Source organism: Suillus subaureus (assembly GCF_016647635.1).
Source record: "Suillus subaureus strain MN1 chromosome Unknown BJ212scaffold_37, whole genome shotgun sequence".
NCBI classification, from domain to species: domain Eukaryota; kingdom Fungi; phylum Basidiomycota; class Agaricomycetes; order Boletales; family Suillaceae; genus Suillus; species Suillus subaureus.
In genome coordinates, this window is record NW_024538593.1 from 229,436 (window position 1) to 243,072 (window position 13,637).

A 13,637-nucleotide genomic window follows, 5' to 3' on the forward strand; every position below is an offset into this window, starting at 1 on the left:
ATCCGGGCAGTTTCGTTGTATACCTCAAACAACACGGAGTAGCACAGCTTCGAGACCCCAATAGCCGAAAGGGAGAGACATGGGATTGAGGGAGTGGTCTCTGTGAAGCAAGGCCTCACAATGGACTCCCGAGCTGAAGGAGCATCCTCTTTCCTCGAAATACTTGTTTTGTCCGATGAATTCCAAGGTCTTTGAAGTGATTTCTTCTACCGTCTTATTGGCAATATTCAACTCGGTGAAAATCTATCGGATAATAGGGTTGGTGAAACGGAAAGTGGATGTTTTTTCTTTAGGGTGAATGAACTGGATGTTGAGGGTGTTTAGAACATGACCTATACGATACGAATACACGATGTTCTTCAGCAGCGTATTCACATAGTAACTCAGACCTGGAACAGATACTTCCGAAGCAAGAATGCAGGCTGTCTAATGCGCACAACCATTAATAAGGTCTACGTCAGCCAGTCACAAGCAAATGAACCTGGATATCTCGGTCTCCCATGCTGGTAATCGGGAGGTACCTTCTTCATCTACTAACGAGCTCTGAAGAGCAAGTGGGGTAGTATTGGCACTATGGTTCTGAGGATCTGCGTGGTGAAGTTTAGGCTGGGTTCTCAGTAGAAAGTTTGTCCCATCAGAAGGAGTGCTTCCATTTGCCCAATCCCCTGTTCGATGGGTCTAAGATGTTTCTGTTCAAAAACTTGGTACAAAGCATAGGGAGCCTTCATCACGATTAACTCTGGCAGTACCTTGTCCACGACAGGGGTAGTTGTGGTTCAGCTCGAGTACAAAACGAAAATTGTCTGGCTTAGCAATCTACGATAGGAGTGCGCTGTATACCGCACCTGTTCCATTGCGAGCTAGAGCGGATGAGAGCAAGTCTGGCCGCAGTGAAATCAAAAATCAATATCACGTGCCAAAAAGACGTGTGTTGTTGTGAGTTATTTGGTTACAGTTGAGATTGCAGATCATCGACTTCTGTTTTTCCTTCCCTTCGTTACGATCTTTACGCTCTTTAAACCACGTCTATAAACCGGGTAACATACACAGCGAACGAAGCTTATAACTAACATGGGATTTTTGAAGAAATTCTTTTCGATTGGGAGCAAGAAGTCAAAGAGACGAGAATTGGCGCATCATGACCTTGAGTCCTTCCCTCAATACCCAAACATTTGCAGTCGACGCGAGAGGAAGATGCTGAGGCGGCAGTAAGCCGACTTCTGCGCTCCTCTTCAGCGCGTTTTCCTGTCGAATCAGGTTCGAATTATGCATCACTTCCACCTCTCCGTAAGTGAATTACGATCAATATCTTTCTTGAATACTTATCTGTTCCTCAGCTCATCCCATTAACAATGTTCTTCCGGCGCCGGCTGCATCTACAGCGACCCTCAATAGCGTTTCTCAGCGCCACTCTTATACAGTAACCGTACACGGTCGCACAGTCCACAGCCGCACCGAGTTCCCGAATGCATACCCTCCTATGGACAGTCTTGCAACTCCGAAACGGAATTTAAATGACTCTGCACGACGCCGCGCTAAAAGCGTACCCATCACGCCCCGCGATCAGAACCGTCTTCTTCGTCTTCGCCAGGACCCATCTGTCGCTAGCTTGCTCAATGTTTATGATGAGAATGGATGCCTAGACTCTCACGTATTCTCCAATACCCCACCCGTCGCAGGAGGCAAGGGACCTCTGCGAAGACGTCGCACTGGCTCAACCTTCCGACAACTATTGGCCAACCCATCTAGCCCCGAGCTCTGTGACAACAGCGACATTGAATGGGCTGAGAGTGTCCTGTGGTAAGCGGCGTTTTATTTTCTTAATGCGTCACTTTCTGAAGATTTGCCAGTGAAACAGATAATAATTCTTGTGCATCTTCTTCTGAACTTAAAACACCTCGCGATCCCCTTTTCATGTCCTCCCACTTCAACCACGCTGACCACAGCATCACACTCTCTACTGAATGCGACACCTCTGCACCAAATCAACCCACATTCTCCTCTCTTGATGTAGAGCTCAGCGCCTCCACTGAAATCACGCGCAACGTCTACGTCAATTCACCTTATGGGAATCCAATGTCTCACCAACGTGCCTCGCAGATATTTGGGTTTCTTGCTGACAAGAAAAAGATTTCTGAAGAGCGCCCCTCGAGGCTGCCGACACGAAAAGTCACTCCTCCCCTGCACATCATGTTGGATCTGGTATCCAGCGACGTTCAACCACCTCTCAGCGATACCCAATTACCTGAATCCACCTATGCCAAAGTTGCTTCACCGCTCGTATTTCCCTCTTCGCAATCTATGCAAGCTGCACCAACTCTAAACGCGGAGCTACCGCATCATGTTGTACACTCAGAATCTGAACCTGTCATCATCAACCATACTGGCCGGACCAGTAGCAGTGGACAAAGTAGTCGAGGTCCTCACGGTCCACGTGCTTCTACCCAGATACCCTCGCGATCTAGGTCGAATCCCAGTCCGTGGCTGCAGGATGATTTGCCACCTTTATCAGACATCAAGGCTGAAGGCACTCCTTCCAGACCTGCCTTCGGAGAAAAATCAAATGCGGATGTTAGATACCCAGGTTTCGCTACCACCACCAGTGGAGACGGAGCCTTTTTCATCCCTGCATCCTCTCGTCCGCGCTCATCTCAGCGTTCCAAAATTATTGACCTCAATGACGATAGCCAAACCCCCATCTTTGCACGCAGCAGCTCGTCACTTCATGTTTTCGCAAGCGTGCCATCTCTTGCAAAGGATAAATCTCAAGTCGAAGCTTTTTCATCTGCTCACATGCCTCCGCGCGATAAAGAGAATAACATGGCATCTCAGCTTCCCCAACCAAAGACACCCCTGCGACCCCTTGGTTTCCGTTCACCGCACTTGCAGGACAAACCCTCACCTGCGTCGTCCTCTGAGTTGTCCCCCACGGGGAAGCAGATTATGACAAATCTACGACACCAACGGATGCAAGCACGTCAGAAGGAACGGCAGACGGGCCGCTTGGGAAGCAGTCACAGTCGTATTCGGTATTGATGAGTTTTTGTTTTGTTTTGCATCGTGCTATCTTTGTTTTTCAAAGCTTTGATATGGTTTCGCCTTTATCTGGACTCTGTAGTGGTCATGATATACCTCGTTATGAATCTCTGAATCTCACAAGAATCAAGTATACAAGTAAATCCGTGTACCAAACAGACAGTGCACGTAAAACTGAGCCAGATGAATTACCAAATGGGGCAGGTACATATTCAAATTCCAGTGTGGCTGACAGAAGAGGGTCGCCTCGTGAAGGTATTCCTTTGTTTGTCGTTCTCTCACACCCTGGCTTGGTTTATCCACTCCCTATCACTGACCAGTACTTGGTTCAGCCCCGTGCAGACCAGCCGTGTGTTATCCAACCCCATTCGTAGCGAATACTTGACCCCTGCTGCCAGCCTGACTTCCGAGTCCTTAGACCTAGACTTAGATTCATACGAGATGGTGCAGAAATACGGAGCGGTGCTCACAACGACGACTGACGCAACCGTAGGTGATAGCGAGAGCAGTGCCCTTCTTGCAGGGGGTGCCGCTCCTTCAGTTCAACAGAAGGAAGGTCATGCCAGCATGCTGAGCTGCGTGAGCAACCTTACAAATACAATCATGGGCAGCGGTGAGTGCTTTCGTTCAATGTATAGTTTCTTGGAATTAATTAGTTTGTGTGCAGGCATGCTCACCTTTCCTTTGGTAGGGTTCCGCAGACCTGCAGGGAGTTTCTATGAGCTTATTTGATGTCATCAGGCTATGGCGTCTTCTGGTATCATACCAGGAATCCTTACATGTATATTCTCCGGTTGTGTTGGCGCCTTCGGTCTGTACCTACTCTCGTTATCGGCTAGACGCGCACCGCATAGAAGCAGCTCCTTTTTTGCGATTGCACAGCTTACATTTCCGCAAGCTGCCATATTCGTTGATGCTGCAATAGCCATCAAGTGTTTCGGAGTATCTATCAGGTGGGCGTTCTTGAGGTTATTCTTTTGGTGATACTAACGGCATTCAGCTATCTCATCATTATCAAGTCGCTCATGCCCAATGTTGTGGAATCGTTATACCATGATTTGACTTCGCCTAACACTAATCCGCCTGCGTGGGCCCTGTCAGGCCGGAATTGGATCACGCTCATCATGTTCATCCTCGTTCCTCTTGCTTCCTTTCGTCGCTTGGACAGCCTTAGACACGCAAGTTACGTCGTCCTATTTTCCGTCGGTGAGCTCAAACCCGTAGTATCATGCATTGAGACTGGTGACTAAATCTGCGTGCACGCAACCCAGTATACCTCTTGGCTATAGTCATTATATGCTACTTTAATCCTTTAGAAGGTACAGCTCCAGCTGGCGACATTCATCTCATCCACTTCACGCCAAACTTCATTTCGACTTTCCCTGTGCAAGTTTTTGCGTTTACGTGTGCCCAGAATGTATGGATTTTCTCTGTACCATGATGATCGACTCAATAGTTCTTCAAGCTGTTCCCTATCTTCAATGAACTGAAGACGAACTCGCAACAGCGCATGAATATCGTTATTGGAACTTCTATTGGTAGTGCCATCATGGTATATGAGGTCATCGCACTCTTTGGCTATCTGACCTTTGGTTCCAATGCGAGTAATTGCTTTGTGCTTCTGTAACATGTGTATATTAACGATTTTCATTAAGGTCGGCGCTAATATCATCGCCATGTATCCCTCGACATCGATATTCATCGCTATTGGGCAGCTGGCCATCGTCCTGCTTATCACGTTCTCATATCCCCTGCAAGTGCAACCTTGCAGGAATTGCTTGGACAAGATCTTCCATGTAGGAACCCCTATCAAGGTTTCTAGCAGTGATAATGACGATGAAATTGTCGATGAGGATCATGCTGTTACCGACATGTCCCCTTTCAAACACACGCTGCTGACCGCTGCTATTACTGGTTTCGGTTTCCTTATCGCGTACTTCGTTGATGACCTTCAGATGGGTAAGTTGTTTGGCTGATGCTGAGGAGGTGACCGTTTTGATCTAACAATTTGCCCTACTTAGTGCTATCCTTTGTTGGCACCACTGGATCCACTACTATTTCATTTATTCTTCCTGGGCTCCTCTTCTGGAAGGTGAGAATCTGACTTCCGATGCTTTCGGAACCGCTGCTAAGGACCATGGGTTTCAGATCTCTCGCGATGATCCCAGCATGAGCAGAACGCTCAATAAAGCTGCCCTCGCTTTAGCAGGGTATGGGTGCTGTGTGTTTGTATTCTGGTACGTAACGTTGTGCATGTACTGCTGTCTAAAGCAACGGGGTTTTAAATCGTTTCAACAGCTCGGGTTACAACATCTACCGAATTTTCAATCCCTCAGAAAATTTATCCAACTGATGGAAGGTCCTGTAAAATATCCGTACATTTAAACATATTTTGTTCTCTTATGGAGAATATAATTTGCATTTTGGCAAACGACGTGTGGACTTTGTGGAAGCGCCTTACATATAACATGCTGTGGAGACTGTCAGAGTCGTGGGAAGAGGTGGATTAGGCTTGGGATTTTGGGGCCTGTTAGACTTTCATCCTGAACACCTACGTTCCCCTAGACCACCAGATGCCTCCAATCTTCTTGTCCTGACCTTTTCTTTAGACAGGTCCTTAATTTCAGTGTACGACGCCGACAAACCATTTACTGTTCAAAGTCTCCATGTCATTTCGTGAGTCGCCTCCAGATCCCTTTCAAGTAATTTGTGAATGCGTTTCCGAATGCTGACCATGATAATTGCATTGGTTGCTGTACTTTGCGATACAGAGCCGCTATCGACGCCTTCCTTTTCAGCATCTCCTGCGCCCTATATATCCTGCTCTTCATCACCATCTCCTTCATTGTCCCACACGTCTTCCAGTTCTCAGCTAGAGTCGAGTCTCGCACGAAGCATGACTTCAACATCACCCCCTCTTACAGAACCAGCAAATGTCCAGTCACCGTCGCGCTCTGATTCTGACACTTTTGCAGAGTTGGAGGGCGCTAGCGCCCTCGCCGACGTCGATCCTCAGATTATCGAAGCCCTCAAAAGTAAAGATAGGATATACGTCCTGAAGCTCGGTGAGCAGATGGAGAATTTAATCAATGACCGAAGGTGCGTCTTTTTGTCTGTTCGTTGTGCATGGTGTTGTTGCGTCGCGATGTGCGACATAGTGCTGCGTGTGCTCATGCGGCGCAGCTGTTTCTATGGCCCTTTACGACGTTGAATTAATTTTGATGTGCTGACGGCTTTTAGCTTTAGGCCCCGGCTTGATCTGATGCCTGCTACATCATATCAGCGCCTTTTGGTGCATAGATGCTCCGCCTACTATAAACTGTCGCCAGAGACTGACCCTGTATCGAAGACGATTAGCGTCCTTCTTTCAGCGGATAGTAAAATGTTCGTATATTTCTACATCATAGTATCATAACTCATGCTAGTCAAATATAGCCCCAACCGTCGCATAGCGGCCCTCGTTCCTGCACAGCCTTCGACCCACCCAACTATCAAGATCATGCGACGATCTACTGCTGACCGTGGTCGGTCAAAACCACACTCACAGGCTGGTTCAATTACTGGAGAAGATCCTGAGCTTTCCGATGTAGAACCATCCGAATCCGGAAGCCAGGGTGGTCGAAGTAATGCTACTGGAAGTAGCAAGAAGCATAAGACGATCGCAGAACGCGAGGCCGCGTATAATGAAGCACGTTCACGCATCTTTATGGATTTCGAGGAGAGAGAGAAATGCAAGGAGAAGGATTTGAGCGCTAGCTCGTCGACGATCAGCCTTACTTCCGGTTCTGTAACGAGTGCTGGGGAGACTAGTAGTACCGGTGACATTGATGTCGAATCCGTCAGTTCCCCTACTACGGAGAGCGAGTGGTCTGGACCTGCCGTACGCGATAAAAGGTCAAACGGGTCTACGCGAAGCCTGCGATCGAGCGCCCCTGTATTTAATGTCAGTGGTTCAAGTAGCTCCAGAGGGTCCAGAGCGCCATCACCGTCGTCTTTCAAATACCCCACCCTGTATGAACCCTCCCCGGCGGCTGCCCCGTACGATGGAGCCCAACCTCCTGTACAACCTGGTTATGTCAATCCTTATGTGTACGCATACCCTCAGCCACCACCACCCTCAAACTATATTCCTGGTTATCCTTACTACGCCCCTTACCCGTATCCTCACCCGCAAGCTCCAATGCATGTGCCAGACAACTCGGCGGCGCATGGGACAATGGAGGCGTATCCCTCTCCACAACATGCCGCGCATCCAAGCGTTTACGTACCGTACACATGGTCACCCGCTCAGCAACAACAGTCACTTCCTCCTCCCATGCAACATACGGCGCAGCAACCTTCTACTACATCGGTCGCGCCACCGGCGTCGCAGTATTCTACTTTTACGCCTCCTGTACCGCCTTATGGACCATACCCTATGCCTATGTCCGGCTACTTCCCCCAACCGCCTCACATTCCACACGTACAAGCCTCACCTTCTGCTGCTCAGAACCATGGACACTATCCGGGTAATGGATATATGAATAATGCTGGAGGCAACGACGCCATGCCCTCGAATCGGTCGTATCCTGGCGACTTGACGCACTCACCTTCGATGGGCCCCAAGCCTCGTGGAGCCCCTCCGGCGCGTAGCGCCTGGAGTTATGGTCCAGGAGTGGGTATGGGTGGCTTCGGTGTAAACAATGTGGCCAGCCGTCCAGGTGGTGAGGTGGTGGGCCCACGCCTGAGCTCATCGGTTAGTAGAAGGCCTTCTGGTAACTCGAACACAAACGCTTGTGGCAGGATATCAGCAGGTGACGAAGCATCATCAACAGCCGTGAGTCATTTGACATGGCTGCCCCTTTCTTTGTTATTGACTCACTCCCCCTATTGTAGTCATCTTCAACGACTTCATCCTCTTCACGAAGGACATTCACGTCAACATCATCTCAACATCCTTTACCCGCAAGACCTGATTGGGCCGTCGGCCTGAAACCCCAACCTACACTCCACGCCACCCATCCTCGACATCACGATCACTCAATGAATTCCCGAACTATGTCTCCCGCTAGGAACAATTCCCAACGCGGCCATCAAAATCCATCTGTCTCACTTCAGCCCACCGACTTTCCTCCCCTGTCGTCTATGTCGCCCACGCCTGAGAAGCGCATACCGGCTGTTGCAGGTGTCTGGACGAACTTATCATCGACTCGATCCATTCTCATGCCGGGTAATAACACTTCACACGGAAACACACTCGCCAATCATTCCAACACGCAATCTAATGTGACAGGCGCTCCCTGTAATACCCGACTTGAGGACACAGACGGGGGATTCGAGAGGCCGCCGCTGAAGGGAAATGTAGAGTTATTTAATCCAAAGAGTGTTTGGAAACCCGGGGGGCCTCAGTGCCGTAGCCCACCAGCGGGCTCACAGGACAAGGACAAGATCGAGGAGCTACGCGGCGAGGCTATCGCCAATGCCATTTTGGTTGACAAAATGGCAATGGTATCAGTGGAAGATAACGATGTTAGTTCAAACGTGCCGAAAGTTTCCTCTGTTGCTCTTGCGACGTAGGATTTAGGTAAGTTCAGTCTTCACCCAGCTCGAAGTCTACTTAACGCGCTTTCAGTGATGCCGCCCCATGTTGTGTCTATTGTTTTGCGCTAGCTAAGTCTGCATGTCGTTGCTATCGTTGCATGTATTCGCACACAGGGAATTGGAGGTTGTTTTCACTAGATATATTACAAAAATGTGTAAACATATAATACAAGTCCTTTTTGCCCAGAGTATTGTTTGTGTCTGCTTATAGGTATTATTTTCGGAGGTCTTTGCCAAACAAACCGCGTGAACACCCAGTGGCTGAACATGACCACCCGACTACGGCACAGGCCTCTCCTCGAGGAAGAAGATGCTTCTGCGCTTAAGCTCGGAGCAGGTATACTTTCTTCCATCTGCTGTAACGTTAGTTCTCAACAACTTACTCCACAGAGTTCAACAATGCTGGTTGCTTACTGATATCCGAGGTCAAGTATCTGCTGGAAAATAGGGACAAGGATGCGCCAGACACTGCGTATGACTTCTGGTTCCTATCATAATCCGTTCCCTTACCTCTAGCCAGTGTTTATAACAAGACCCTCGAATACGTAAAGACATTTGCGAAATTCAACACCACCGATTCCGCCAGCGCGGTGCGAGAGTCTGTTTCAATTATTATCGATACCCTCTACTCGCCCTAACTGACTTCACTTTAGAACACTTCGACGCGAACCCGCATTGACGCAATTCGAAACCGCTCAAATCGCCAATTTGTGTCCCGTCGATGCTGAGGAGGCAAAGAGCGTCATCCCAAGGTAATGCACGAGTTCTTTTATTTGTTTATATCGATGTGATGAACGTTCTTGTGCAGTCTGGTAAAGATCGAGGATGATAGATTGCAAGCATTACTCGACGAGATACAGTTGATGAGGAAGTTCCAGTCCTGAATGATATCGGTCGTTGCCATGTTGTCCGACGTTCATCGCTGGTCCGCTCCTATCGTTGTCGACTTGCTCCAGTACTTTGGCACCTCAAAGTACATGCATGCTGAGCCTCTATCTGTGGGTTTCACATCTTGGAGACCGAGTAAAGCACATTACTACTGCCCTCTGTGTCATTCAGGTACCAGTTCTACGTGGATTATCATACACTGCCATTCCAGTGTTTTCATCATGCGAATGCCTACCTCATAACAATAATAACAAGCCTAGAACAATGTCAATAACTTGATAACTCGTATGTCTCTGCCCATTAGCGAGCTTAAGGTGCCAAGTACATAGAGCTCACGCTCCGATGCCGAAAAATATTCAACGCAAATCTTGCTTCAGTCAAGTGAAAATACCTCAGCTCGCTCAGTGCATTGGGCTCGTGCATGTCGATCGATGCCTATTTCCAGAATGTAAGAACGGGGCATAGTGCTAATCAATTTGTAGTCCGGGATTAAGCTAGCACTGTCACACCAATGATGCAATCGCAGAACATGAGTGATTGAATCGCGAAGACCATTTGGCTTCACAATTCAATCGAACCCCTTGAAATTATAGTCGCTAATGCTCATGAAAACATCTGCATATCTTTGCATATCCAATGACTTCTAACCCACTTTCCCTGCATTTACCATCACACAGATTAATATGTCATATTTCCTAGCTTACATTCTAACAAGGCGAATGCTCGCTCATTAACCGGTCACGTACCAGGTTGACCAACCCAACTCGCAAGTCCTATATTTCGCCGCCGACGGTGTAAGCACGCCGGCTTACCTGAGTTCCCATAATCAGTACATATACTGTTGCTGATGCTGAAAGCTAAGCTTTCAGTATTTCACCTTTTGGTGTAACGGTTATGCGGGTGGCAGTCTGACCATGTTTTTTTTTTTTTTTTTGCTTCAGATTTAGTCCTTTGGGGTCGTAGACCCTATGTTGGACATTGTCTCGTCATTAGCTATCTTTCATCTTTGGGGGGTTTGGATGCTTTTCATTTATGGTGCAGACATGTACTCTGTCACTGAGGTGAGCAGGCACGAAAGGAAAGCTGCGGGAGGAAGACGTGTTAGTAGGGGAGGTTGGTTATAGGGTCGTAGCTTCATTGTCTTGTCTGGTTCGTTCTTTGATTTTGCTATGTGGTTCCTCTGTAATCGTGTCTTCTGTGGTTCCCGTCAGTGACAGCTTTGTTGGAGTGTTGATCCTTTCATGGGAGAGTGTGTGGTTCGGGTTGGTATGTGCGGTTTGGGTATGTTTCCCTGTGACATTTTTACTGTGGTGTGTTATGTTCTTTTACATATGTTAATTCTCACCGAATATTGGTTTGAATCTTCCAGTGCTATTGATGTATCGGATGAGGTGTGGGGTGATTTTGTCGGATGTTAAGATGTGGGCTATTGACAGTGTGTCTCGACGTGTGGCATTTGCGAAGATATGGCGTTCCTTTCAGTATTGGGGGCATTTGAAGATATAGTGGTGAACCGTTTCGTTCGTGTTGGGGCATATTGGGCAGTGCAGGGTGTTGGATTTGTTGATTCGATGGAGGTGATGATTCAAGGGGATGTGTCGAGTACGGAGCTGGATGTACATGCTGGCATGTTGTTTGGGTAAGTTGTTGATGAGTTTGAGATATTTGGCGGAGGGCATTGATGGGTCGATATCGCGAGTTCGAGTGTAGTGTGGTGACTTTGTCCATAGGGTTTTCCAGAGTTCTTTTACCTTTATCTTCTGGGCGGCTCATAGTGCAGGCGCATTGCATAGGAGTGGCTTATCTCGTAGATATTTGGGTAGCTGACGTTTTGGGCTGCTGTTTTTGGGATCTTCTGCAGCTTTCTTGGCTTCGCGGTCTGCTAGCTCATTGCCTGGTATGTTCTCGTGTCCGGGTACCCAATGGATGGTGAGATCGAAGTCTCCTTGTTCGTCCCGTCATTTCGAAATCGATTTGATCATGTTGCTGAACTGTTCCGGAATGAAGTTGCTGCTGTCCTTGTTTGCTTTGGTTCCGCATACTATGGCTGCTTGGTTGTCAATTAGGATTGATGCTGGGTATGTCACATTTCATTCTGTGGCTAAGAGGCGAGCTGCTAGCGTTAGGCCCAGTGTTTCAGCTTCGTATACTGTATGTTCTGCATCTGATCCTAGGTGGTAGTGTAAGATTCGCAGTTCCTGTCCTTCTCGTATCAGTATTGCTGCGGCTCCAATCCCTTCCTTGTATCCTGATCCGTCTGAGTATATGCGGATGATGTCCTTGAGTTGTTCATGCTCTTGTTTTGCGGCCTTCTTGTCCTTCACTATCTGTGTCTTGTATGCTGGTTCTTCTGACGCTCTCGTTTGGTTTGACGAGTTGATCGTTTTGACGTCGTTTGGGAAGATGCGGAAGGTGTGGAGTAGGTTGTGCAATGATGAACAGTGAGTCTGAACGTTGTGTCCTGCTATCCATTGGAGTTTGCTGTATAGCGGATGGGATTGGGGGAGGGTGGCTAGGCGGAGGGTGGCTCGGTGACAAATCTTCTGTAGGAGTAGTGGTATTGGTAGGAGATTTGCATGGGCTTCAAGCATGTCTGTTGGCGAGGTTCTCATGGCACCAGTTATACTTAGCGCTGCTATGCGTTGTATGGATGTGAGTCTTTTTGCTATTCCTTTGGAGCCTCTTTGGGTGACATTCACATTGGATCCTCGTCTGAATATCAGTTTGAACCATATGTCTGTGCCGTATGCAAATTTTGGGACTGCCACTGTTAGGTAGAGTTGACGCATTAGTTTGGTTGGGATTCCCATGGTGGTTCTCGAGAGTTGTCGGATCTGTAGGACATATTCAGTTCCTTTCGCTATCGCATATGCTGCATGCTCTTTCCAGGTGAGTTCTTGATCCACAATGATTCCTAGGAAGTGGGTATGGTGTGCTGGTTGGATCATAACTCCGTTGAGGATGATGGGACTTTGTTCCTTCGTTTTGCTGCGCGTAAAGTCCATGAGTGCAAACTTTGTTGTTTTGAACTTGGAGTTATGTTCTCTTGACCACTGATAGCCTCTGTTTTCTTGTTCAAGCATGTCTCACAGGATTTCATGCGTCTCCTTGAATGTTTCGGCTATGGTGATGTAAGCTGTGTCGTCCACAAAGGCTAGTGCGATTTCTTCCCTTCGGTTACCTATTCGTCCTCGTGCTACTTCAACTAGGTCAGAGTTGTATATTAAGTAGCATATCATCGATAGCGGGTCGCCCTGGCCTATCCTGTTTGTTACTGGAAACCATTCTGATGTGAAGTCGTCAAATCGTAGTTGGGTCTGTCGTCCTGTGAGCATTCATTCTGTGAATGAGATGAGTTCCATTGGTAGTCATCGACGTCGCATGTTGTGAATAAGGCAGCTGGTGACTGCATTCGGGAATGCTCCTTCGATATCTAGGAATAGTACTGATGCTACTTGTTTCGTTCGCCATGCATCCTTGATTGTTGCCTCGAGTAGGTGTACTGAGTTGGTAGTTGAACGTCCTGGTCGTCCTCCAAAATGGTTTGCTGGCAAAAGTTGGTGCTTTTCGAGGATGTTAGTGACTTGTTGGGTAACTATGGCTGTCAGTAGCTTACACATGGTGTTGATCAATGCTATGGGACAGTATGCCTTGGGTATGCTATAGTTGGCTTTGCCTGGTTTTCATAGTACTATGGTTGTGAAGTCACGCCATGGTTCATAGTACATTTGGAGCATGAAAACTGCGTTGAAGATTCGCATTAAGTATGGTACAAGTGTGTTGGCATTTCGTTTGAAGACTATGTTGCAGATCCCGTCTGGTCCTGGGGCTTTGAATGGGCTTGTGTTCTTGATTGCTCATTCGACATGTTCTTCCGTGATGCGTTCAAATGGAGTGATGGGTTCTGGGTACTCGAATTCTTCTGGGATGAGGTTGTCCGCTGGAGGTGGGGGGAAGAATGTCTTGGCTAGGAGCATGCTCTTCTCATCGTTAGATATGGCCTCCGTGGTTGTGCTGTCTGCATTCTTGGATTGTAGGACTGGTATTCGAGTTTTTCCGCCATCGGTGCTGGGGGTGGTGACATATTTGTTTGCTATCCAGAGTTCACGTTGAGTGGTTTCTTTGAGAAATTG

General features: G+C 47.9%; 4 protein-coding genes across 4 annotated transcripts; all 4 read left to right on the top strand.

Annotated features, from left to right (window-relative positions):
- Positions 1-1,151: 1,151 nt before the first annotated feature.
- On the top strand, positions 1,152-3,176 carry BJ212DRAFT_1382443 (uncharacterized protein; the record flags this gene model as incomplete). The annotated part of the gene is made up of 3 exons (XM_041336698.1): positions 1,152-1,287; positions 1,338-1,800; positions 1,851-3,176. Coding segments are annotated over 3 exons (1,785 nt in total), but the record flags the coding sequence as incomplete, so codon positions are not given.
- Positions 3,177-3,477: 301 nt separating this feature from the next.
- Positions 3,478-5,389, top strand: BJ212DRAFT_1280566 (vacuolar amino acid transporter 5; the record flags this gene model as incomplete). The annotated part of the gene is made up of 10 exons (XM_041331565.1): positions 3,478-3,649; positions 3,704-3,723; positions 3,778-3,989; positions 4,037-4,242; positions 4,308-4,453; positions 4,502-4,651; positions 4,692-4,995; positions 5,058-5,128; positions 5,185-5,273; positions 5,335-5,389. 10 exons carry the CDS (start codon positions 3,478-3,480, stop codon positions 5,387-5,389), a joined length of 1,425 nt encoding a protein of 474 aa, XP_041188758.1.
- Positions 5,390-5,770: 381 nt separating this feature from the next.
- BJ212DRAFT_1484917 (uncharacterized protein) lies at positions 5,771-8,592 on the top strand (the record flags this gene model as incomplete). The annotated part of the gene is made up of 4 exons (XM_041340892.1): positions 5,771-6,135; positions 6,283-6,420; positions 6,472-7,852; positions 7,912-8,592. The coding sequence occupies 4 exons, from the start codon at positions 5,771-5,773 to the stop codon at positions 8,590-8,592; spliced, it is 2,565 nt and encodes an 854-aa protein (XP_041188759.1).
- Positions 8,593-8,883: 291 nt separating this feature from the next.
- Positions 8,884-9,500, top strand: BJ212DRAFT_1448969 (HRDC-like protein; the record flags this gene model as incomplete). The annotated part of the gene is made up of 5 exons (XM_041338620.1): positions 8,884-8,953; positions 9,007-9,088; positions 9,137-9,214; positions 9,270-9,368; positions 9,425-9,500. The coding sequence occupies 5 exons, from the start codon at positions 8,884-8,886 to the stop codon at positions 9,498-9,500; spliced, it is 405 nt and encodes a 134-aa protein (XP_041188760.1).
- Between the last annotated feature and the right edge of the window lie 4,137 nt (positions 9,501-13,637).